Source organism: Danio rerio, chromosome 24, assembly GCF_052040795.2.
Source record: "Danio rerio strain M-AB ecotype USA chromosome 24, GRCz13ab, whole genome shotgun sequence".
Lineage (NCBI taxonomy): Eukaryota > Metazoa > Chordata > Actinopteri > Cypriniformes > Danionidae > Danio > Danio rerio.
Window position 1 is genome coordinate 32,662,694 of NC_141044.1, and position 25,713 is coordinate 32,688,406.

Sequence of the window (25,713 nt, forward strand, 5' to 3'; positions counted from 1 at the left end):
TGCTGGATAAGTTGGCGGTTCAATCTGCTGTGGCGACCCCTGATTATTAAAGGGATTAAACCGAAAAGATGATAAATGAATAAGATAACTTCGTATTATATAAATGCCCTCATAATCAGTCTTGTTTTCTAATAAGTCAGAATTATCAAAATCACTTGGCCTGTGGGAAACAGAAGTGACATGATGAAACGTATTGCTAACGAGTATAGAATGCATGGCCTTATATCTGTACTTTGCTTTTTTTGTAGCTAACACAGCAAAATAAAGTCTTTACTCTGCCTTATTTATCAACTCATCTGTCGGTTGGAAACAGATTGCGGCTATAATCAATGTTCAGCAAAACACAGATTTGAACAAAGCGCTGTTGTCTAATGCGCCCCTCAAAACGAGACCAAAATATCAAGGCATTGATCCTGCTGGAATCGATCCTCAGCCAGAGCATCACACATTAATTTCTCAGAAGGCTTTTATTTTTGAATAGGTCGGCGTGACAGTGGGCAGATTGGCAGGCGGTGCTGCCCGCAGGCCTGAAGCTGATGGAGAGCCACAGACGATGGTCAGGCAGGTGACAGGTTCAGTCCTGCTGTCAGCACTTAGGATTTCCCCATAGGCACACGAATTCCGACAGCAGCTGCCAAGCGGGACGCACACACACAAAGCCCGCTCAAATTTGGAAATACTCTTGTATGAGAGTGTGATTTCATCAAACTTTCACAGCCTTCTTTTGTTTTAACCGATGTTTAGATTCACCTCCTGAGGCGAGTTAGTGTGTTTACTTACATCTATTGCGTTGCTCATCAGTTTCAACCGCTTAGTTAGGTGTTACCTCATGCATTGTGTTTAATACTGTTTCCCAAGACATGTTATTCTGAAAAAAATGCTGCATTTTAAATCATGGTTAGCAGTTGCCTAGCATTTACTCACCCAGATCCTCTTAGGCCCAATTCAAAATGACACACTTCATGTGCACTTGAACTCTTGTTGCGGGCACTCTTTTTGTGTGTGTGTGTGTGTGTGTGTGTGTGTGTGTGTCTGTTCAAATCCTTTTACCTTTCAGAAAAGTGCTTGTAAGTGCCCCTTTTGAGGCTGTTATGCCCCCTTTTTCTGCCAAATAGTTGCTCCAGTGACAGTAACTAAGTATTTTACTTCATTACTATAATTAAGTACATATTTTAATTTTCAATTCAATGTGGCTTTATTTGTAAAGTGCATTTACAATGTAGATTGTGTAAACGCAGCTTCACATAAAGGGTCATAGTAAATTGGAACAGTGTAGTTCAGTTTTTTTTTTTTTTTGGTGTTTACATTCAGTTCAGCTCAGTTCAGTGTGGTTTAATAATCACTACTGAGGGTCTAGAAACTGGAGAGCAAATCCATCGATGTGCAGCTCTACAGATCCCAATCCATGCAAGCTAGTGGCGACAGCGGAGAGGGAAAAAAAACAACTTCTGGCTGGAAGCTGGGCCTCAACGAAGACTCGTTGAAGCACTAATGTCAGTGCTTTATCAATGTATTTTAATTTTGGCAAACTTATACTTCACTTCATTCCAAAATAAAACATTGTACTTACTCTATTACTTCATTATGTAGAGAAGCAAAATAAAATAAAAATAAACTAATTAAATTGCCTCACAGCAAGAAGTTTGCTGGTTCAAGTTCCAGCTGGGTCAGTTGGTGTGGGGTTTGCATGTTCTCCCCGTGATCATGTGGGTTTCATCCGGGTGCTCCGGTTTCCCCCACAGTCCAAAGACATCCGCTATAGGTGAATTAGGTAAGCTAAATTGGCCGTAGTGTATGAGTGTGAATGAGTGTGAATGGATGTTTCCTGTGTAATACATATGCTGGATAAGTTGGTGGTTCATACCACTGTGGCGACCTCTGAGGAATAAGGGGACTAAGCCGAAGGTGTAACCTTCCGGCACTTTGTCTCCGTTCCCCTAGAGGTCCCCGTGTTCCCTCCCCTGATTTGGTTCTTCCTTGTGTGTCCTTGTTTTCTTAATTTCGATCACCTGTGACTTGTTCTGCTTGTATATTTAAGTTGCCGCTTTCTCTCTGTTCCTCACTCTGTTCCAGTCTCTTGATCTCCTGAGCTACGTCTAGTAGGACTCTTTTGTATTCCCTGTTGCTTGCTGCCTTAATGATTATTTGATTACTTGCGTGGAGTTTTCTTTGTATGTTTATTATACTGTTAAAACATTTTATATACCTCATTCTGAGAAGAATCTTATGGCCCGTTTCCGAGTGGTACAGTATGGTAGGGTACGGGTTGGTATGGGCCACATTTATCAGGCATGCGCTTCCACTGCTAAAAGGGTGGTACCAATGGTACTCTTTTGGTGCACGTGGTGTGCAATGTTTGTCGATGTCATTCTTGCTTAAGTAAATGTCAAAGTAAAGCTGTACGGGTCAGTCACATCTGAAGAGAGGTGTTTCTCACAAAACAGGTGCTTTTATACACAAATACTTGTGTATAAATGTTCATTACCTTTCTATGAACATGATTTGATTATAACTGCAGATCAATGACAGTGCGAAATATCCTACTGTAACGTCTGCAATTATATCACATAAATAAATGCAACATATATGAATACATACAGTCTCCGATATGTTATTAATTAGAGAAAAGCTACACACAGCATACATTTAGTGCTTATTTGGGTTCAAAAACAACACACAATATAGCCTACAGTCAGTGCAACCCTCTCATCTGCATCTTTAATCTTCAACAGCACATGTAACATCTGTTACAAAGTAATTCTGACTTTATAATAGTCCAAAAGGTGATGATAATAGTTAAACATGGCAAATTGTTCATGTTTTAGGTTGCTGAAACAATCATTTGTGTTTTTTTCAGCTTCTCCTTTGTTTTTCCCCTGTGTGTCACTCTTGCCCTTGTTCATTTCTGAAAGGATTGTATGTCAGAAGCATGTTATTATCATTGGCTTAAAAAATTTATTTCAAATATTGACATGCGGCGAGCGCAAGCAAGAAATCGAAACTGCTCCGGCTTTAGAAGGCCATATAAAACACAGGGCAGATTCAGCTTTTCTTCTTGGCTTTGTGGCCGTTCATCAAGACGACAACAAGGTTTGTTTGAGCTTGGGTCGACCATGGCTCGTTATTATTTGTATATTTTATTACGGTGTGATGTCTCGGCTGTGTATTTAAAACATGGCAGTTCCTTTGTTTTAATTCTGGCTTGTTGCACGAGTATGTTGTGACGTATCTGTGTGAGTGACGTATCTCTGTAAAAAATAGCGTTCAGCTGTGAGTCTAGCTCTGCCTTTTGGTACCCTTTTGTTTGTGCTAAGTACCCTTTGCAAAGGGTACTAAAAAAGTGGTACAGTTCGCTTTTAGGTACCTTTTAACAGTGAAAACGGCATACCGAACAGTAAAAGCATACCGTACTGTACCATACCACCAGTACTCATCTGTTTTGCTACCTCATTTTTAGGAAGAATTTAGATTGACTTTATATATATATATATATATATATATATATATATATATATATATATATATATATATATATATATATATATATATATATATATATATATATATTCTTCAATAAACATTATTTATCAGAATTAGATTTAACATAAAACTCTAATGTACATCACTGATTACCAAAAATAAGCACAGTATAATATCAACCATAGACATAAAAAATAAAGTGTGAAGCAGAAAATTCTGGGAAAATCCATTTATGGGAACTCTTATGGAAAATCAATCATATTGTTAATCAGGATACAGACTTTACTGTGGCATTCTTACAGTTTAGGTAATTCTTATGGCATTCTAATGGCATTATTACTGCAAGGTAATTTGGAATGGACGTGTGAACGGTCTTTTCTGGAAAAACTCCGGAATGTCCTTGCCTGTGTGAACAGCGCTTTTTTTTATATATATTTACCGGTAAAGTCATTCCGGTAATTTTCCGGAAACGGGCTATTGACTTGAACCTAGTAGGTTTTAATATGGTCATAGTTTATTTATACAAATGCACACTACAATATTCATATCCATACATGCACACCATAATCTCAAAAAAAAAGAGCCAGAAAACCAGAATGTTGTTCAACTGAATGACACATTTCTGTCGACTGTCGAACAGGTTGCTTCCTCAGATGTTAATGTGCTTGCTGCCTCAGATAGGAATCAGATTTGCACCGCAAGGGTGGCGCTGCTACAACTGAATCAAAACACCAATCCACTGTAGTGATTGCAACTTCCTCTTCTAGTTTCATCCTTTCAGCAGATTTATCTCATGTCCTCACCCTTAACTGATCCAACCAAACAAGATTCAGCAGGCGGATTGGAAACAACATGAGCCACCCCGGGAAAAAAAATAAATAAATAAAAAAATCAGCTTGAGCTGTGTTATCAAATGTTTTCAGGACATCCTTCATTGTCCAAAGTGATTTGGTTTCCCACTGTTACACTCATGCTTGAACAACTGGTCTGTTCCTCTTGCAGAAGCCTCCATCTCTCTGCTCTGAAATTATCTCAGGCTTCCCAGACATGTTTCAGGACCACTGAGCAAAGTCTCTTCTTTCGCTGCCAGTCCATCCCCTTCCAATCAGCTCAGAGTCTGTGCTTTAGATGGGCAAACAGTGATGTGCAATTTTAATTAAACCAAGATCAGGTGCAGGTGTCTGCGCAAACACACAGCTTTTTTTTTTCCTTTTTTCAATCATTTCAGAATGTGTATAAAGCATTCAGTAGATGTGGATTTTGTTTAAACTGTGTGTTATCACAGTAAGGATTCAGAACTACCTAAAGAAGATATGGAAAGCGAGACAAGCAATGGAAGAAACTTTAGGAAAACGGGGGTCCACAACTAGATGATTTCCATTTAAAAGTGAGTCACAGGACAGAAAAAAGGAGAATAAAATGTATCCCGTATACACTCACCTGCCACTTTATTAAATACAGCTGTCTAACTGCTCGTTAACAAAAATTTCTAATCAGCCAATCACATGGCAGCAACTCAATGCATTTAGGCATGTAGACATGGTCAAGATGATCACCTGCAGTTCAAACCGAGCATCAGAATGGGGAAGAAAGGAGATTTAAGTGACTTTGAATATCGCATGGTTGTTGGTGTCAGACGGGCTGGTCTGAGTATTTCAGAAACTGCTGATCTACTGGGATTTTCACGCACAATTATCTCTAGGGTTTACAGAGAATGTTCTGAAAAAGAGAAAATATCCAGTTAGTGGCAGTTCTGTGGGCGCAAATGCCTTGTTGATGCCAGAGGTCAGAGGAGAATGGCCAGACTGAGTCCAGTTGATAGAAAGGCAACAGTAACTCAAAAAAAAACACTCGTTACAACTGAGGTATGCATCTCTGAACAAACAACACATCCGACTTTGAGGCAGATGGGCTACAACAGCAGAAGACCACACTGGGTCCCACTCCTGTCAGCTAAGAACAGGAAAATGAGGCTACAATTCACACAGGCTCACCAACATTAGATGATAGAAGATTGGAACAACGTTGCCTGGTCTGATGAGTCTCGATTTTTGCTGCGACATTTGGATGGTAGGGTCAGAATTTGAAGTCAACACTATGAAAGCATGGATCCATCCTGTCTTGTATCAACAGCTCGTGCTGGTGGTGGTGGTGTAATGGTGTGGGGAATATTTTCTTGGCACACTTTGGGCCCATTAGTGCCAACTTAGTATCATGTCAACGCCACAGCCTACTTTAATATTGTTGCTGACTATGTCCATCCCTTTGGGGATGACCACAGTGTGCTCCTCTTCTGATGGCTACTTCCAGCAGAATAAGGCACCATGTCATTAAGCACAAATCGACTTGGACTGATTTCCAGAACATGACAATAAGTTCACTGTACTCAAATGGCCTCCACAGTCACCATAGCTTAATCCAATAGAGCACCTTTGGGATGTGGTGGAAAGGGAGACTCGTATCATGGAAGTGTTACTGACAAATCTGCAGCAACTGCGTGATGCTATTATATCACAATACGGACGAAAATCTCTGATGAATATTTCCAGTACCTTGTTGTATCTATGCAACGAAGGATTAAGGCAGTTCTGAAGGCAAAAGGTAGTGATTAGAGTAAACTGTGTGAAGTGTGTATGTTCTCCCCATGTTTGCCTGTATTATGTATAGGTAAATTGAATAAACTAAATTTGCCATAGTGTATGTGTGAATGAGTTTGTATGGATGTTTCCCAGTACTAGGTTGCAGCTGGAAGAGCATCCACTTTGTAAAACATATACTAGATAAGTTGGTGGTTCATTCCGCTTGACCCGTGTTGAATAAAGAAACTAAGCCAAAGAAAATAAATAATTAAAGGGATAGTTCAGCCAAAAGGTTTATTTACTTACCATTTACTCACTAAAAAACTCTAAATGAAAAAAAGTATATGATGACTGAATTTTCCTATTTAGGTGAACTGTCCCTTGAAAAACAATAAAATTGTTAGTTTCTATGAATTGTGATATTTAAGCAACAGTTTATTAAAAAGAAAAAAAAGAAGAAAAGTAGGGCAGAGACTTGATTTTCTTCATTATCGTTGATTGGATTTTATGAGTTGAATTTGGAAAGAGAGGCTGATGAATGTGAGCTTACAGGCTTACACCACACTAAATGATTGGATAAGTCTGTCATTTTCACTAGATTTTGATTAAACTGTACAATCTATTTTTTCTATACAGCAGCTATATGTTAGAATTTGTATGTACCGTATTAATCGCTTTTTATCAGCAGCATGTAGCTTAAAGGGATAGTTCACCCAAAAAAATGTATTCTGCCATTGTTTACTCACTTTTACCTTTTTATTTGAGTTTCTTCTTTTAAAAAAAGGAGCTATTTAGAAAAATGCTGGTATCTGAAATCCTTTTACTTTTTTCTTACAATAGATGGGTGCCAGTAACCACTAAAAAAAGTGTATTGTTTAAGAAGACATGAGAATAAATAATGATATAATTTAAATTTTTTGGTCAACTTTCCCTTTAAGAAAAAAAAAAAAGAATATCTCCAACTTTTATGAAATCCATTTAAAAAAAAAAGCCTTTTTCTGCTTCCTCAAACCACTTAAGATATTTTGGGACAACTGAAGCCCTGCTCACACAATGTGTGCAAAATTGCTTCTACAGATTGTTTACGTCTGTTGTGAGGAATCAGTTCAGAACGTAAAACTTCGGAGTCATTTTCTTTCATGTCAGGCACATCTTCATTGTCGTTTAGTCTGACATTATGACAGCTGAGATCTTACAGTGTGACATGAGAGCCATATGTGTGCAGTCTGACATACAATTGTTCAGGATTATAAAAAATCTCACAGTGTTAGCCGACCTTTAGTTGTTTTGTGTTCAATCCACTTAAATTTGTAAAGACAATTAAGTTAACTTGGGAGTGGAGGGTTGGGGGGTGGGGGGGGAGGAGTCAATGGGGATCGGGGGAATCGCGAACTGTAGAGCTGGAGGTGGGTGGGGGGGGGGGGGGTTGGGGGTTGATGGTTGGTGTCTGAGGGAAGATCTGTATCAATACTTAAATGTGACTCAGATATTGATTAGCGAGAGAGAATCTTCATTGCCTGCATCACTAGATTTGCAACACAAGACATCAAACTTATTATATTTCATTCATTTTCATTTCGGCTTAGTCCCTTTTATTAATTTGGGGTCCCCACAGCAGAATGAACCACCAACTTATCCAGCATATGTTTTACATAGCGGATGACCTGACAAAAACCAACGCCAACACAGGGAGAACATGCAAACTCCACAAGGCTTGAACCAGCAACCTTCTTGCTGTGAGGTGGTCGTGCTACTCAATGAGCCACAGTGACGACATATTAAATTCCAATAAATATTAAAAGCCACTGTAGCATCCTTTTAAATGACTTTTGAATAAAATGGCTGTATTGTGGCTTGTATATAGATGATGTCAAAGTTTTTTCACAGCTGTTGTTTTTTTCCTTTTCATTTGTACATGTCTAAACAATACTTTTTAATTCTAATGAAAGAACACAAGGGCAGCGCAGTAGCACAGTGGGTAGCACTTTCACCTCATAGCAAAACGGTTGCTGGTTCGAGCCTTGGCTGGATCAGTTGGCATTTCGATGTGGAGTTTGCATGTTCTCATGTTCGCGTGGGTTTCCTTCGAGTGCTCCGGTTTCCCCCACAAGTCCAAAGACTTGTGCTATAGGTGAATTGGTTAAGCTAAATTGTTTATAGCCTTCGTGTGGGAATGATGGGTGTTTCCCAGTCATGGGTTGCAACTGAAATGGCATCTGCTGCAAAAAATATATGCTAGATAGGTTGGCAGTTTATTCCGCTGTGGTTGACCTCTGATGAGTAAAGGGACTGAGCCAAAAAGAAATTGAATAAATGAATGAATGAATGAACGTGTTGTGGTAGTGAATCACATTGAACAAACGTTTGAGCGTGAGAAACCATAGATGTATACACTAGATATTGCATACGGTCACTAAGAATACGTCAATAGCACCGCCACATTTGTACAGGGCTCACAGGACAAATGTTGCTCAACCGCATTAGTCAAGACTAAAGCCAATATGAACATATGGTGGACTTTACCGCTGTGTACGGGTGCAGTAACAAGTAAACAAAGAAAACAAAGCATAAAAACAGAACATTTCATATAAGATTTCATTTGATATTTTGTGTGTTATGAACTTGTGTGCTCAACGAGTAAGGTTACTGATGATAATACAGTCACAGTGCACTGATCAAAGGGCAAAGCAGCAGAAACTTGCACTAAATACTAGGCTTTTGCTAATTTGGTTGAATAAAATCAGAACACAATGTAAATAAAATATGACAACAAGATGCTGCGGCGCTTGCATTATTGTCAGATAGTGAACGAGTCGTTCATAACAGAGATTCATTCTCAAATTAATTGCTACCTCAGTTAGAATTAGAAGTGAAAGCAGGAGAGGAAGTGTGTTTCAGGACTTAAATTAGATCAAATTGAACAGGTAGAATTAAAATTATAATTTTTTGTAATTTGAAAATATATTTGTATACTGACCAGCGGGAAACTTTCCGATCATAGATATACTGTATACGTATATATGTGTGTATATAAATGGCTCCGGATGGCCAGTCCTCCACTACACATTGATCCCACTTTCATTTCAAAGTAGCGCTACCCTGTACTAAAATGGTGGCTCTATTGACGCATTCATTTCAATATAGACACCAATAGCGTAGGCGACATCTACTGTAAATATCTATGGCAGTGGTCACCAAACTTGTTCCTGGAGGGCCGGTGTCCTGCAGATTTTAGCTCCAACCCTAATCAAACACACCTGAACAAGCTAATCAAGGTCTTACTAGGTATACTTGAAACATCCAGGCAGGTGTGTTGAGGCAAGATGGACCTAAACCCTGCAGGGACACCGGCCCTCCAGGACCAGGATTGGTGACCCCTGATCTATGGTGAGAAACAAGTTACTGGCTGCAGTTCACTTAATGGCCCAAGGTGTCGCTAAAAACAATGGATTCTGAACTCTACACAAAACCTATTTTTGAATTTCTTTCAAAAATAACATGCACAATAATCCTATAGATAAATTGTTTAACGTATTATCTATAAAATGCATTAAAAAGGAATATGGCAAATTTTAATTTTACCCCATCCCATTATTTTACCTTTATTTCAGCAAAAATACATAATTCCCATTCACACCACACATACTTCATTTTCCCCGCATGCTTTTTTAAAATTTAATATTAAATGTGTGTTTGCAAAGAAAAACAAGTGTGCACCGTTTTCCCCTGTCGACTTCTCACTCCATGAGTTCAATCTGGGGACAATGCTGGAAAAAAAGGGCAGATCTAATCCAACCCTGAACATTTATCACCACAGATAAAAGCAAAAGAAATCATAAAACACACTGTATTCAAGAGGAATAGCCTGCTGTCAGTGTGTAGCCTTTAGCGTGCGCCGGGAGAGTGACGGCCGAGGGTGAGGCAGTGCTATTTTATTAAGGTTAAAAGCAGATCATGCTATCCGTCATGGTGGAAAATGCGGTTTGGCTCAGACGGAGCCCTGGTGTTATGTTAGTACGGCTACAGCTGGGCACAGTCAGTTTAAACAGCTGTCCTGGAACTACTGCCAAACAGGCAGACAACAACGATAGACACACACTCTGAAAAAATATGAAAATTTATCACACTTAATCCACTTATTTGTGTAGGCCAGCATGCAGGATTGACTTAAATAACCGCATGGATGTGTGGTGACATACAAGTGTTAGTGGTGCATTTGGTCTAGAATAGGATTGATTATAATTGGTATGTCTTTTGTCACTTCAAGTAATTATCAGATGCACTGCCTCCTCAGTCTGTCTCTCTCTTAAATATTGTTTACAAAAAAATAATAATTATGGCCTATTTAAAGTACACTAACTCGACACCTAAAACAAATAGGATGAACATAATTAGTTTTATTTGTTCTGAAAAAAAGGAGGTTTTGTCACAACATTTATAACCTTTTTGAAAAAATAAATGCATAATTAAATAATCCTTTAACAAAAAATTAATAAATTAACAAGTCCAATGAAAATAATAATTAATTTTGACTTAAGACAAATAAATGAACACATTAATTAATTAAAACAAAATTATATAATCCCCATAATACAATAATTAATACAGTATAATAAAATAATCCATATAAATTGTACAAAATTTGATTAAAAAATAACAAATCACATTAAAACAAATAGAAATCATTTTAAAACAAATTATGCAAATGTGAATAAATGTGAATAAATAATTTAGTAGAAGGTAAATATCTGCTAATTCTGGGTTTTTGTATTTTGTGAATCACAAGTGTTATCCATTTATTTATGGCTGTGAATTTCATTTTAGGGGTTGATAATTTCTGCTTTGTCCACTTTTGATGTTGAAAATTCAACCCTACAGTTTAACAAAGTGAGTTATTGACATTTTAGTAGTTTTAAGAAATATAATAAAAATAAAATATAATAAAATTATAATATGATTATCATATATAAGACTGAAAATGTACTGGCGTTTTATGACAAGGTTTTATAAATATATATATAATAAATAATATATATATATATATATAAACAAATAGACAACATAATTGAGACCTTTTACAGGATGTGGGACAGGAATGATTAAACAGACAAACTGCTATGCTTTTCAAAGTCAAATTTATTACAAAAGTAGTTTATTACTCATTTCTGGGAATTGTTTGTTTTTAATGGTTAATATAAAAATATATTAAAACTAAATTACTGGCAAAAATGGTCACTTTTATTTTATTTATTTATGTTTTTTTTTTTTTTTTTTTTTGCCAAGCACTTCGCACGCAAAGGGCAGTAGCCTACAATTAATCTTTAGGACAGCAAAGATGTTAAAACCTGAAATGCATGTTACATAAGACACAACTAACAGAAGACGAAAAAAAATGAAATGAAATCTAGCAAAATCTAACAAAGTCATTCTTTCTGTTTTTAATTTGAGACTTTTTCAAAAATTCAATTACTAATAAAATATATTGCATTTTGGTATACAATTTGCAAACTTTTTGTGTGTGAAAACGAGCAAATGACATCTTTTAAAGAGAGCCTGCAATTAACATTTCTTTGCCCGAATAACACCTGTCCTGAAACATTTCTTTGCCCGAATAAAGATTAGATAAGTCTTCCTCCTGTATTTTATAGCCTACTAGAAACCATAAAAATGCCTTTTACGTTTTCGTATGGGGACGAGGATGGGATGGGTGTCCCACGCAAGGTGATGATTATTATCTTGGGGGTCAGATCCACCCCTGCTTTATTTATTTTTCTTTGTAAATAACATTAAAACATGTTCTATTAAGGATTCCCAGTGGCTCACGGGATATGTAGTTCATTTCGAAACCAACTGTCGTTCTGCTCGTTGAACAGTGCGTGTTCAAAAACTACATCTCCCAGAAAGCCTTTCAGAAACGGAAGCGACTTGGTGGAAAAACTAAAGACGCATGGCCAACTTGTGTAAAATGTCACAGCACGCTACCAAGAAACGAAAATTAGACAGAAGTACAGAGGATTACATGTACTTTGACAGCTACTCCGATGTCACCATACACGAAGAGATGATTGCAGACACGGTGCGCACGAACACCTACAGAATGGGCATTTTTAAAAACAGTAAGTCAATAGAGGGGAAAGTGGTGCTAGATGTGGGAGCCGGTACCGGCGTTTTGAGCTTATTCTGCGCCCAGGCAGGAGCCAGGAAGGTGTATGCGGTGGAAGCGAGCTCGATTGCCGACCAGGCTGTGAAAATCGTAAAACTGAATCAGATGGAGGACAGAATCGAAGTCATTAAATCAACACTAGAGACGATCGAACTAGCCGAAAAGGTGGATGTGATAGTCAGTGAATGGATGGGCTACGCGCTCCTCCACGAATCCATGCTGAACTCTGTCATCTTTGCCCGGGATAAGTGGCTCAAACCCGGCGGCCTCATTTTGCCGAGCCGCGCGGATCTTTACTTCGCTCCCATCAACGACGTAGTGGTGGAGGGCAGGCTGGATTTCTGGAGCACCGTTAAAGGACAGTACGGCGTGGACATGTCCTGCATGACCGACTTCGCCAGGAAGTGCATCATGAACAAAGACATCACCGTGAATCCGGTGACCGTGGAGGATGTGCTTTCCCACCCATGCAAATTCGCCGAGCTGGACTTGAACACAGTCACACTCGAGCAGCTCCGGGATGTGAACGGCTCGTTCAGCTGTGTGTGCTTCGGCTCGTCCTCCATCCACGCCTTCTGCGTGTGGTTCACTGTGACTTTCCCAGCCGAGGAGGAGAAGGCCCTGGTGCTCTCCACATCCCCGTTCAAAGCAGAGACCCACTGGAAACAGGCTGTGCTGTATCTGGACGATGCTGTGGACGTGATGCAGGACACTAAAGTCGAGGGCGAGATTAGTTTGTATCCCTCTGAGGAGAACTCGAGACACATATGCATCCGCGTGGACTATGTGATAGGTGAACAGAAAAAGCACTCCAAAAGCTTTTCTATTCCTGACCAGTATTTAGAAGTTAAATAAACACAACATATAAATGTTTTAGTTATTTCCCTGGTCAAACACAAAGGAATGCTAATGGAATTTGCAATCAGTGATTATATAGGAACAATATGACACTGAAATTAATTTCCTCTCATCCAATAGTAGAGTCTTCTGTTCACAATAATTAATTAGCATTCCTTTTGGATTGTTTGTTTTCCCTTTTGGTTTCATACAGAATGACGCTAAATTATTTTTTTAAGTATGCTTTCTTGGAGTTGTATGTTAAGTGTCTGGGGAAAAAAACGGTTTCAACTTCTGTCTGATGACAGCACATGAGAAGAGTTAATAAAAAATAAATCGTGCTTGGTAAAGCCCTGTGATATTGTTTTGTGTTTAAAGAAAGAACAGAAATAGTTAGAGTCCATATGTGATTGAATCATTTTAGTGCCAACGTTTATAAAATCTTAGTAGGGCTTGCACGATATTGGAAAAATCTGACATTTTAATATTTTGATGGTTTTTAAAAAACTTATTTGTCTGATTTTCACCAAAATTGAATCACATGATCTACGTACCATGACCAAAAGTTATGGAATTCAAGTTGTTTAGACCAAGTGTTTTCGACTAACTAGCGAACATATTTAACATAGACCTTGCAAAAATTGACTTGTTTTCTTCATAACGCATTGATTTATTCACACCAAAATGTGTTAAGACAAGCATGGTCAGAGATTAGCTGCTGCATTTCAGTGCACTTTCCCCAGTGGTTCGTTTTTTTGCTTATAACATCTCAATCCTTTTTTCAAAATGTATAAAATCTATACACCTGGCGGAGCATAACGTGTCGGACGATGTCTGATTTTTCCAGGTCAACCATTTTGTCCATCGACCATTACATTATTTAAAATGTATTCAAAAACTCATTGCTTCACTTAGTCTGATGCTCCTTACTAAACTTGATGCTTTTGGCCTCTGGACTGCTTGGCCCCATTCATTTCTGCATGCAGGTATGTTATTAATTGGAATCATTTGTAAGGGAGTGCATCTGCATAAACTATACAATATAAGGCCTGTAGCCAGAGGGGGTTCAGGTGGTTTGAAAGACCAACCCCCCTACTGACAAAGTCCAGAATTTTGTTGCTGTACGAGCTCATTTGTCCCATTTCTGACAGTATGACATCATAAATTGTGAAAATAACAGCAGTTTTATATAGACAAATGTAACTTTTAGTTACTGTATGTTTTGTTCAATGTATTTAATTAAAACAAATTCTACGCTCATAATTATTTATAAAACTGCAAACCTACAGTTTAAATGCACGTTTGGAAATAAACACTTTGTGGTAAAATAGTATAGTAAGCAAGCACATTGGCAAACTAAACGTAAGGAATACTTTTGTTGCATCATAAAGTGTAGTTATTATAATATCCATCCGACGAGCTGATCCAGCAAAAAATAGAGTCGAAAATGCCACTACGATGCAGTATTTGAACCTCATAATTTAAAAGAAAATGAGGCAAATAACTGCAAAAAGGCCAACGTTTTAGAAAAAGCACCACCCCTTTTAATGGGCTGGCTATGAGCCTGAAAATTATACATATTAAATAGATTAAAGCACAGATGAAAACAACAGAACACAGATAAAAATGAAATAAACTGTGCTTTATAGTTTTCAGTTGAAGTTTAACATTATTGAAGTACAGAAATTCAATAATCAAATGTAAAAAAAAAAAATTTATTAAATAATTTAACTAAATTTATCTTTGTTAATGCTGCAAACTCCATAATTTCTTGTGACCAAAGGTTTAAATTTCCTTAAAATCTTAGTCACAGACCTTAAAAAAACTTTTAATTTATTATATGAGTTAAACTTTGCAACGATTTCGCAAAGGACATGTGTTTTCTGGTTAATTATAATCCCATCTTGACACTGCAGATCCTGCAATGTGACTATTGCAGATTTACACATTTGGATATCGATGATGAAACTATATATTGTGCAGCTCTAATACTTGGAATTTTATCTTCCTTAAATCGAACTTAATCTAACAGTCCACACGGACCGTTGACATGCACAGTAGTTTCAAAGTTACTGGTATAGTCAACATTTAAAGGGCACCATTAAAACAAACACAAAAAGTCTTGCAAATAGGCTGGGAATTTGACTAATTAGATTTGTCAGCCAACCAGTGAACAAGATATTGTTTTATTTTTAGTCTGACACTTATATGCCCTAATATGCTGTTATATTACTGAATTGGCAAAACAGATATCACTGTGTTGTATAAATAATTCCATAAAATAGTTTTACCATACAACTAATACATTTTTTACCCCCAGTAATACTGTTTTTGCTTGGCAGCCCACTTATTGGGATTGCTCAGCTTAAATCTATGTTATTGTAGTAAGAGAAATGGATGGAATATGGTCCACTGTTTAGAACTTATTTAATGATGTTTTTGGAATATTGTTAGCAGTTTGGCAAGCAACAGTTTTCACCAAGATAAAGCTCAAAAGTGTATTTTTACTGGTCTTTCCATGCACATTTAACTTTACTTACAAATAATAGTTTGCCAATAGCAAAATGGTGTTAAAGTGAAAGTTCAGCCATAAATAAAAATTGCCACATCATTTAGTCTTCCAGTGGTTTTTAACCTTAATGAGTTTTTATTTTTTATTTTTTTTGTTTTGTGTTGAACACAAAATAAGATATTGTGAAAAATGCTGATTTCTGAGAGACTTATTGACTTAAAAAAATTAAATTTAAATTAAGCAATTTTCAAAATGTCTTTTGTGTTTGACAGAACACCAACCTAAAATAGATTTTGAGCAAATGAAGCATGAGCAAACGATGACACAATTGTCATTTTGGAGTGAACTATCCCTTAATACTTACGGTACATAATAAATGCATTTCAGGACCACAGTAAATGGTGCATAGTTTTAACCAGTGCGAATTATACTGCAGTGACACGTTTGTGTGTGCGTAATATTGTCGTACGGTGCTGCGAAAAAGGGCAGGATTAAACAAGATGATTAGACATAAAAAAAAAAGCCAGCGATTGATACATGTTTTAAATTTCTGTTCAGAAAGGTCATGTTTGATCTTCGATTGGTCTCATGTAATCATATGATGCAATTTCGTTAGGTCAGAGTTCAACAAGCTTGAACTTTCCAACGCAGTGACCTGTGAAACCTGCTGCAGGAGCTTGCGTTTCCAGTCTGATGCATTCGCATGCGTATCAATGGAAGTCAATGGGGCGAAAAGTGCAGTGTGACCACAGCTTTATAGGGGGGTTTGGGGGATTGACCCCCGTAATTAACGCAGAGTCGGTCATTGTATCAATAATTCAGTACAATTATTCTTCATTAAAGTTACAAATGTGGTGCATTATTGTGCCGAATGCTCTACACCCTAGGTCTCAAACCCAATTCCTGCAGGTCCGCAGCTCTGCACAGTTTTGCTCCAACCCTAATCAGACACGCCTGACCCAACTAATCAAGCTGTTCAAGACTACTCTTAAACACCTCGATTAGCTGGATCAGCTGTCTTAGAATAGGGTAGGAGCAAAACTGTTAGGAGCTGCAGCCCTCCAGGAATTGAGTTTGAGACCTATGTGCTGCACTTTCTGAAAATGCCTTTTAAACTAATACAAATGATAAAATTTTACTCTTGTTATATTTATATTTTGCTATAACTTCTCAAATCTCATGTATTGCAATTTGCTATACTACAAACTATAAGCTCAACTCAACATTGCATATTCTACTATGTGACTATTGCAGAAACACACATTGCTATATTGATGGAAATTATGTATTGTGTAGCCCTACTTGCAATGTACCTTGTAAACAAACATTATTGGGAAATATTTTAAAAATCATTAACATTTCACTGTAGAACTAATAATTTTGACTATTCACTTTAAAGCCACACAGATATTCATACCCCTTGGGGGATGCCTCTCAAGGTGCATTTACAGTTAGTAAAAGAGGTACATTTTGATTTCTGTGTGAACTATTCTTTAATCACATAAGCCGTTTGAATAAAATAAAATAAACAAAAGCTTCTTAAATTCACCAGGGATCTGTAGCAAAGTCATTTCTTGATTTACATATGCAAGCTCATGTTGTAATGTCATGATGATTTGAACAATTTGCTTTCAGAGCCTCGCTTGATTTCTATTTAACACCAATAGATGAAAATATCTCCCAGTATTTAAGAATTCAATGCATCTAATTGAATCCCCCTATTAATAGCTGTGTAGACAGTAAGGGGCAAATTAAATGAGCTGCGTCTCTGTCTCCTAGACAGCCTCAATGAGTTTCATCCACAAAGGCATATCATTTTATCCAATACATCCCACTGATATGTTAATGATGTTACTGTAAATAAACCAGAAGAAATCATTTGCCGCCTGCCAGTTACAGTAACCAATATTTTTGATCCGTGAGAAGACAAATTGGAAGCCTGATATTGACAAATCCTAATTTAGAAGACCAGATGATCCCAAGGCGGTGGGCTGATCTCCATGGCCAAGTGACAATTTGTCATCATTATCATTAGCAGGCCGGTTTGCTTTCATTAGCATAGTAAAATAAGCCACAGAGACAGGAGGTCTCTGGTGGTGTGAAATCTTCCCTTAAAAAAAAACTTTACAGTCGATTTAATCAAGAGCAGCTAAAAACTCATTTTAATTTTGAGCCGTTATTATGTTTACTTGGAGGTTTTGTGTGAGTGTGTTTCTTTTTTTTTTTTTTTGGATGAGATCAGTTTTGGAAGAACATTGTCTGCTGCTGCTGTGAATATTACTTCATGTCAGTAAACTTAAGCTGAGGCAAGGGCTTGAATATAATTGTTCATGAATACAGTACATAGCGTTTAATGTATTGAAACAGACTTAAAACATGCCAATAAGGCTTTGATTTATTTTACAAGATGGCTTTGCATACTGTTTCTTAGAAATTCACTGTTATGTGAGAGTTTTGAATAAATGTTGCATGTGTTTGTACTAAAAGCTGAAGAAATTGAAAAGTTGAGAATATAAAGGTAGTTAAGTGGATAATTAAACATTAAAGAGTTGTGATTTAACTAACCCTCATATCTTTTCAAATTGTATTTTTCTTATTTATTAGTTAATGTATTCAATTATTTATTTTTGTCTGTGGAACATAATGTAAAACCCAAAAAGTAAAGGTAGCTCAAACCGTTTGAGGACACCGATTGCAACAAAGCAATAAAGTTCAAAATCAAATCCTAATGAGTACTGTGAAGTTAATTCATTTGAGTAAACAAAGCAATTTGAGCACAGTAAAACACAATAACTGAAGAGAACTCAAACCAACTGAGTACTGTAAAACCCAATAAGTTAAGGCATCTCAAACCATTTAAGGAAACCGATTGCAATAAACCATTTGAGTTAAAAAAAAAAACAATCCATATGAGTACTTTGAACTTACTCCATTTAAGTTGAAGTGATGAGGTATTTAGCTCATTACCTTCAATATGGATTTCAAAACTTTATTCAAATGAGTAGATATAACTTTCAGTCAATTCTGAGTTAACTAAACTCATTTTATTTGATAAAGTTGACTGTTGGATTTTATGGTGTAGATTTTACAGACTTTTATTGTTAAAATCCCAAATATATTATAATATATTAATATATTTATACATTTTGAACGTCAAAGAATTGGAAAAAGCTCTAAGATTTATTAAGCTCGTGTCTGATTATGCTTAAGTTTTAATTCTTTCACCTGTTTCCTCATTTCTCTGTCATTCTCTATCATTAACATGCTTTTGACACATGACCACTCAAAAGTTATAAATACATATTATTGTAAGTCAATTTAGTTTAACAACTTCATGTGCTAAAAAGTTGGGATTACTTGTTTAAATATTATAACGTGAACAAACCTATTCATTATAAGTTAACTGCACTTAATTTATTATTCTTTTATTATTAATTCTGACTTCAACTGTATATGAATAGTTCAGATGCAAAAACCTCTAATTTTTTTCCTAAACTGAAGATTTTTCTCAGGATCCTATATTTATGTTCAAGTATGTCACTGTAAAGCCAATGAAAATAACTTGTTTGTCACTATAAAAGTAAAATTTGTAGGTCTACCAAGAGTCGGAAGAAAATGCTAATTTTAGTAGAAAATAACAAACGGTATTTAGATGTTTTTGCATCTAAACTCTTTATTTTATTGACTTTTCATCCCTTTTATTTTAATTAATGATATAATAATAATAATAATAATAATAATAATAATAACAATAATAATAATAATACAACCTTTATATATATATATATATATATATATATATATATATATATATATATATATATATATATATATATATATATATATATATATATATATATATATATATATATATATATCAAAATTAAGGTTGTATTATTATTATTATTATTATTATTATTAATATTATTATTATATCATTAATTAAAATAAAAGTCAATTTCAATATTGGTTTGGTTCCATTGCCTATAGTAATATTTATTTTAAAATGTTTGAAAAATGATTCAGCATGAGCATAATAGTATATATTTTAGGATAATTTATTTATTTATTTACTTATGCTTTTGTTTCAAGCATTGACATTTCTCCAACTTCCATTTCCATTTTGTTTTTGTAGGTCACAATAAATCAAAGTGTTTGCATCCTACTGGAGAATTAAGCTAAATCCAACATGTTATCGTCTATATAAGGGTTAAACCATCTGTGGAAACATCTCACCTCATAGTGATCTCTCTTCATATTTCTTTCCATGTGACAGAAATACGCTGGACGGAACAGATGAAACTCAATACTCTGCTCAGATGTGAAAGACAGTGATGAGCCACACGAGAGACACTCATCAATTCTCGGATAACTGAAAGGTACGACAGCACTGAAGGATGCTCCTATTGGCCGATGCAGTTCACGTGATTGCCTGTCCGTGTCAATTGCAGCATCAGAAAGCTATTGAACTTTATGATAGATTTTAAGATGCATGTCTGCGCTGAATATCAAATGGTAAACACATACGGCGGATGTGAGCTAGCTGTCTGTGGAAAAAAAAAAGGATATCAATTGATTTTTAAAGTGATTGTTTAGAAGTTGCACAACAATTGGTGGTTTTATATCTGATGGCTTTATACTCTTAACTGTGGATTTTAGGGGTTTCATGGTTTGTTGTTGACGTGATAATGATTAGCTGAGGTGATTTTAGTTGGAATGGAGTTTTTTGTTAATATTCTGTTCATTTCTTTCAAGCAGCATTTAGGTTTTCAAATGAGTGCCTTGACCTCCCTGTCTGAACTAATGACTGGCCACTTTTAGGTTAAATGATCCGTGACGGAAAATGTGTCTTCCTTCTCCATAACTAATTTAGATGTGCAGGTGTGAATCAGAGGCAAGTCACAGGAATGTGCACATGCTAATTCTTTAAACATGCAATGAAGCATAACAGTTTAGCAGTCACCTGTCTTCATTTTTTTCATACATTTTTTTTTTAATATTGAGTATGCTCATTTGATATAGTGCAAGTCATTGACTGAAATCCTCAAGAATCTACAGTTGAAGTCAGAATTATAACCCCCCTGAATTATTAGCCCCCTTGTTTATTTTTTTTTTTCAATTTCTGTTCAATGAAGATAAGATTTTTTCAACAAACTTATAAACATAATAGTTAAAAAAAAAACAATAATTGATCTAATAACTGATTTTTTTTTTATCTTTGCCAGGATAACAGTGAATAATATTTTTCTACATGTTTTCAAGACACTTCTATACATCTTAAAGTGACATTTAAAGGCTTAACTAGGTTAATTAGGTTAACTAGGCAGGTTAGGGTAATTAGGCAAGTTATTGTATATCGATGTTTTTTTTTCTGTAGACTATCAAGAAATAGCTTAAAGGGGCTAATAATTTTTACCTTAATTTATTTTAATTTTTTTTATAAAACTGCTTTCATTCTAGCTGAAATAAAACAAGAAAGACTTTCTCCAGAAGAAAAAAAGATTTTCAGACATACTGTGAAAAATCATGCTCTGTTAAACATCATTTGGGAAAAAAATGAAAAAGAATATTCAAAGGGGGCTAATAATTCTGACTTCAACTGTATATTTTATACCAACCTTTCCACTATCCAATGTCGTAAATAGTTTTTTTTTTGGGATTGGGACTTTTTAATATTTTATTAATGTTATTTTATTTTATGTTATTTTATATATTGTTACTATTTTATTTATGTTATTTTTACTACTTCTTCATCTTCTTTTTTACCTTCTTCTTTTAGGACAACTATTTTAAGGGACTTGCAACCTCAATTTTTAAATCTCATCCAATTAATCAACCAACCAATATAAAAATAAATAATAAATAAATAAATAAATATATAACAATGCAAATAAATAAATATTATATTTACAATAAGTGTATATAATCAATCAATAAACCGATATAAAAATAAATAAATAATAAGTAAATAATTATATAGTAAAGCAAATAGATAAATATAAAATTTCTAATAAATGTATATCCAATCAATCAATCAATCAATCAATCAATCAATCAATCAATCAATCAATCAATCAATCAATCAATCAATCAATTATTCAATCAATCAATCAATCAATAAACCAATATAAAAATAAACGAATAATAAGTAAATAATAATATTAAAATGTGAATAGATAAATAAGTTTATATTTATATGTGTGTGTGTGTGTGTGTGTGTGTGTTTGTGTGTGTGTGTGTGTGTGTGTGTGTGTGTGTATCCAATCAACCAACCAACCAATAAAAATAAATAAATATATACTAATGCAAGTAACAACAATTTCTATAAGATGACAAAAACAAAGTTGACAACCCACTTCAAAAAATTGTCTAAAACTCAAGATTATATGTAGCTAAGTTTTATTTGCCAACTTTTTCAATCAACTCTCTCTAAATCTTATGTTCCACATTTATTAATTTTGTTTTTCAGCATTTTTTTTCTGGCAATGAGATTTTTAAAAGCATTTTGACTACTAATTTGAAAGACACAATCTTTACTTTCTTGATTGATATGCAATTGAAATATATCTTTATTGTATTATTATCATCCCATTGTCATTCGTCGTTGTATTATCTTAAGTCGCGACCACGACTATCCGCCACATGTTGAACATAATCCCACCTTCCCAATGCATCTCACCTGTCAAATCCACCCTAAAGAAATACGGCTTCACAAAAACCCAACTCTACGCCGGAAAAGTGTTTTCCCGCTGTCGCATTTGTTTGCTGAGTTGTTTGACTCGCTGAAGTGCCATTTGTGCCTTCGATTAGACCTCCATTCTCCCGGAGCCGAGGACAGGAGTGGTCGCCTGTGAGTTCAGCTCCGCACCTGCGCGCGTCTCCAAGATGTCCCGATTGAAACCCGTCAAACAACGCTGTGCAACATGAAATCTCATCGCACTGTTCGGATTGGCGCTTTCGAGTGAAGCTTTTGCGTGAAGGTGAGATCAGGCATTTTATCTCAATGCTTGCATGGATAATGGGTGCGTCTCGATCAAACTTTTGATGTGTGGTAGGTGCTTTATGTGAATGTTATGGCTGAAGCGTCATTTAATTACTAAATACGCTACAATAATACTGTTGTTGGATACGGAATTTGTTTATTTTTTTTCTTAAATGTATAGTTTTAGCCTGCAGTGCGTAAAATCTACATGCGCTTTTGCGCACTTGTGTCTCTTGTATAGGCTACACTGCTTTTTTGAAACTCTTTTTGAAAGATGTCACTGTTAGTGTTTTAGACTTTATTAAAAAATAAATGAAAAGCACAATCATTTAGTGCGTAAAATATCACGCACTGACAATAAACTAGTTTATTGGTTCTCCATAAAATCTCTCTTGATAGCAACTGTATAAATGAGCAGAACTTAAAGTCCTATTATCACTCTTTTATTTATAAATATATGTAGCCATCACTGCTCAGTAACAGTCTTGAGTTGAAAAAGAAGGTTATGGAGTGTTTTCCACACTATTCATAAATATAATGGAGTGCAAGTTTTAAATGCCATTAGTTAATTACATACTAATAGGGTGATTGAACTTAGGTTCTGGCTGAAATTAAGCCTTTGCTTGCAAAAACTTTATAGACTGTTACAACAGCATGGGAAAGAAAAGAAGAAGAAGAAAAAAGATCTGTCTTTGCAATGAATTGTTGATTCACCTTCTCCAGACTGATAATGTTTATTAATTAATTAGTTAATTGATTCATTTCTATTCTGTATACATTATTTTGGTCACTTTTGCAGCTAAATTTATAAACCTTGTTTTACCTTGATACATTTATTTCCTAATTGTTAATGAAAGTAAATTATTTATTAGATGCTAAATATATAACTTTTATGACACACACACATATAAAGTGTATATATATATATATATATATATATATATATATATATATATATATATATATATATATATATATATATATATATATATATATATATATATATATATAAAGTATATATTAAGTTAGTTATTTTAATAAACTTTTTATTTGGTTGATTTAAATTTACATTTAATTTTTAATTAATATTATTACTAAAATATACAATGCGAGATTGTTAATCACTTTATTTATTTACTTATTTATAGGTCTCTCCATTATATATTTGTTTACCAAATCTGTAACTAATTTCTTAAATAAATGCTACCTTTAGGACCCAGTGGATGGCATATCCCTCTAGCTATCTACAGTGAAGAAATCCTCACGCCAGACTAATATATAAATATATATGGTAACTTTCTGCAAACCGTCTCTCTTATTTGTTAGGACTGTCTTCTGTCCCGTTTGTGTCTTTGCTGAAGTCCCATCTGAGTTTTAAAGAGAGAGGGGGAGAGGATGAGTGGATGTGTAAAAGCAGTGTGTGTGGAGTGTCCAAGTGCGTAATCTTCCACAGCCATCATTTCCCGCCGAACGCTCGCTGTATATGCGCGTGAGGGAATGCGCGGGAGGATTTTCTTGGGGCGCGCGGTTATAATGCCTACAATTCGTGTCTGAAACGTCGAGGAAATTGTGACAAATATCGCAAAAAAGAGCTGTTTTTTCGTTAAAAAGGAAGTCTCTTTGTTTTGGGATATAGGGCGGTTGAAAAAAAAAATAGCCGTCAGAAGGAACCGAGACTTGGCTATTGAAAGTTTAGTGGGGACGGTTATTGGCTCTGAGGTGACTCACGAGATTCACTGAAGAAAACACGATGAAGAAGGAGAGATTGTGGGATTTGTGAGTTTATTCTGTTTGGGATACACGCAGGGGTTGAATTTTGTGCTCGTGTTAGTGGTTCTGGAAACATCTGCTTTGAAGTTTACCTCCGAAATTTTCCGCTTCGGTAACGTCTCGAGAGACGTGGCACGAGACTTACAGATTAGATTGACGTTAGACACCTTTCAGTCGTTGTTTAGTCAGCCCGTTTAGTTCGGGTGGAGGTGGGGGATTGCGTTTTTTCCCCGAACTCATCACATTAAGATTAACAAACCGTCTTTAAGAGGATCCTCAATCGTCATTCATGAACTTGTTGAACACCCAGTCTTCAGCGGGACCCCTCACGTCGAGAGTGAGTGTCATTAACGTGAGTATTCGTTTCCTTTGCTAAGTTCGTCTTTGGCTTTGTGTGAATATTCATGTCATGCGTTAGTTATTAATTTAGTTATGTGAGCTAGTAATGTGGCTTTGCTGCTGATTTAACTTTCCGCAGCCTTTATTTTAAACAATCTTTGCTCTATTAACTACACTGTGCCTCATTAGCCTGATCATAATCACAAGCCACATTGTGTGACCTGGGGAAATGTTATAAAAGTAGGCAAAAATGGGCGAACCGAATATGGTTCCAGCACCTTGGACAGCGATTTTACTATGAGGGAATGCGAATGGAAGCGCCTCCTAGCGGCCGTATAGCGCATTTGCGTGTTTCAATGGCCAGGTTGCTTTCAGGCACGATTAACTCTTCACCTGCTTTGTCCTAATTTGATTTTAATCCGTCAAAGTAAGCCACTACAGTCTACAGAAATAGAACATTTCTCTCTAAGAATGACTTAGACTAATGACACAGTGCTAATTATAACTAACAGAGTGGTATAATGTCCTTTATCTGATTTATTTTGATTGTAAGTTATATATATATATATATATATATATATATATATATATATATATATATATATATATATATATATATATATATATAGTTAGATACTTTTGTTGCTGGTAGTGTATAATTCAGTTGATATTGTTTCTTTGAGCGTTTTTGGATAGTTTTAAAATACCAGATCAATTTGAACTAATTAAGGAATACATTATAAGTTGTATCTGATGTGCCATGCTTTCTAATAATAAAAACACTATATTATGTATTCATGCAATGTATATAACCCATACACTGAAAAAATGTCTGCAAAACTGTTAATAGGTTGAATTAAACAATCAAGTTAAATTTAGTAATGTTCAACTTAGTTTGTTTGTTTAAATTTAGCCCAAATAAATTGTTCACAATCACTTAACTTAAAAAAAAACCTGGTAAATCCAAGCAATCATCTTGAATCATTTTCTCAGTGTATACAATAATATACATTTTAAGCTAAATGTTGCTCATAAAATATCTCTCTCTATA

At 35.4% G+C, this 25,713-nt stretch overlaps 2 protein-coding genes across 23 annotated transcripts in view; both read left to right on the forward strand.

Moving 5' to 3' along the window:
* ntng1a (netrin g1a) overlaps positions 1–25,713 on the forward strand; it is a 249,022-nt gene that overhangs the window by 64,896 nt on the left and 158,413 nt on the right. For 10 of the 22 annotated variants that reach the window (XM_087309787.1, XM_087309798.1, XM_087309789.1 and 7 more), the window contains exon 1: positions 22,384–22,551. The gene's annotated coding sequence lies outside the window, so the exon portion shown is untranslated. Of the gene's footprint in view, positions 1–2,027; positions 2,100–19,847; positions 19,951–22,383; positions 22,552–23,990; positions 24,676–25,713 lie in introns of those variants that run through there. The other 12 variants (XM_087309786.1, XM_087309797.1, XM_087309788.1 and 9 more) reach the window with 3 other exon arrangements.
* On the forward strand, positions 11,924–13,409 carry prmt6 (protein arginine methyltransferase 6). Its single transcript, NM_001163988.4, is given in 1 exon segment — positions 11,924–13,409. A coding segment is annotated over 1 exon segment (1,071 nt). The 5' UTR covers positions 11,924–12,006; the 3' UTR covers positions 13,078–13,409.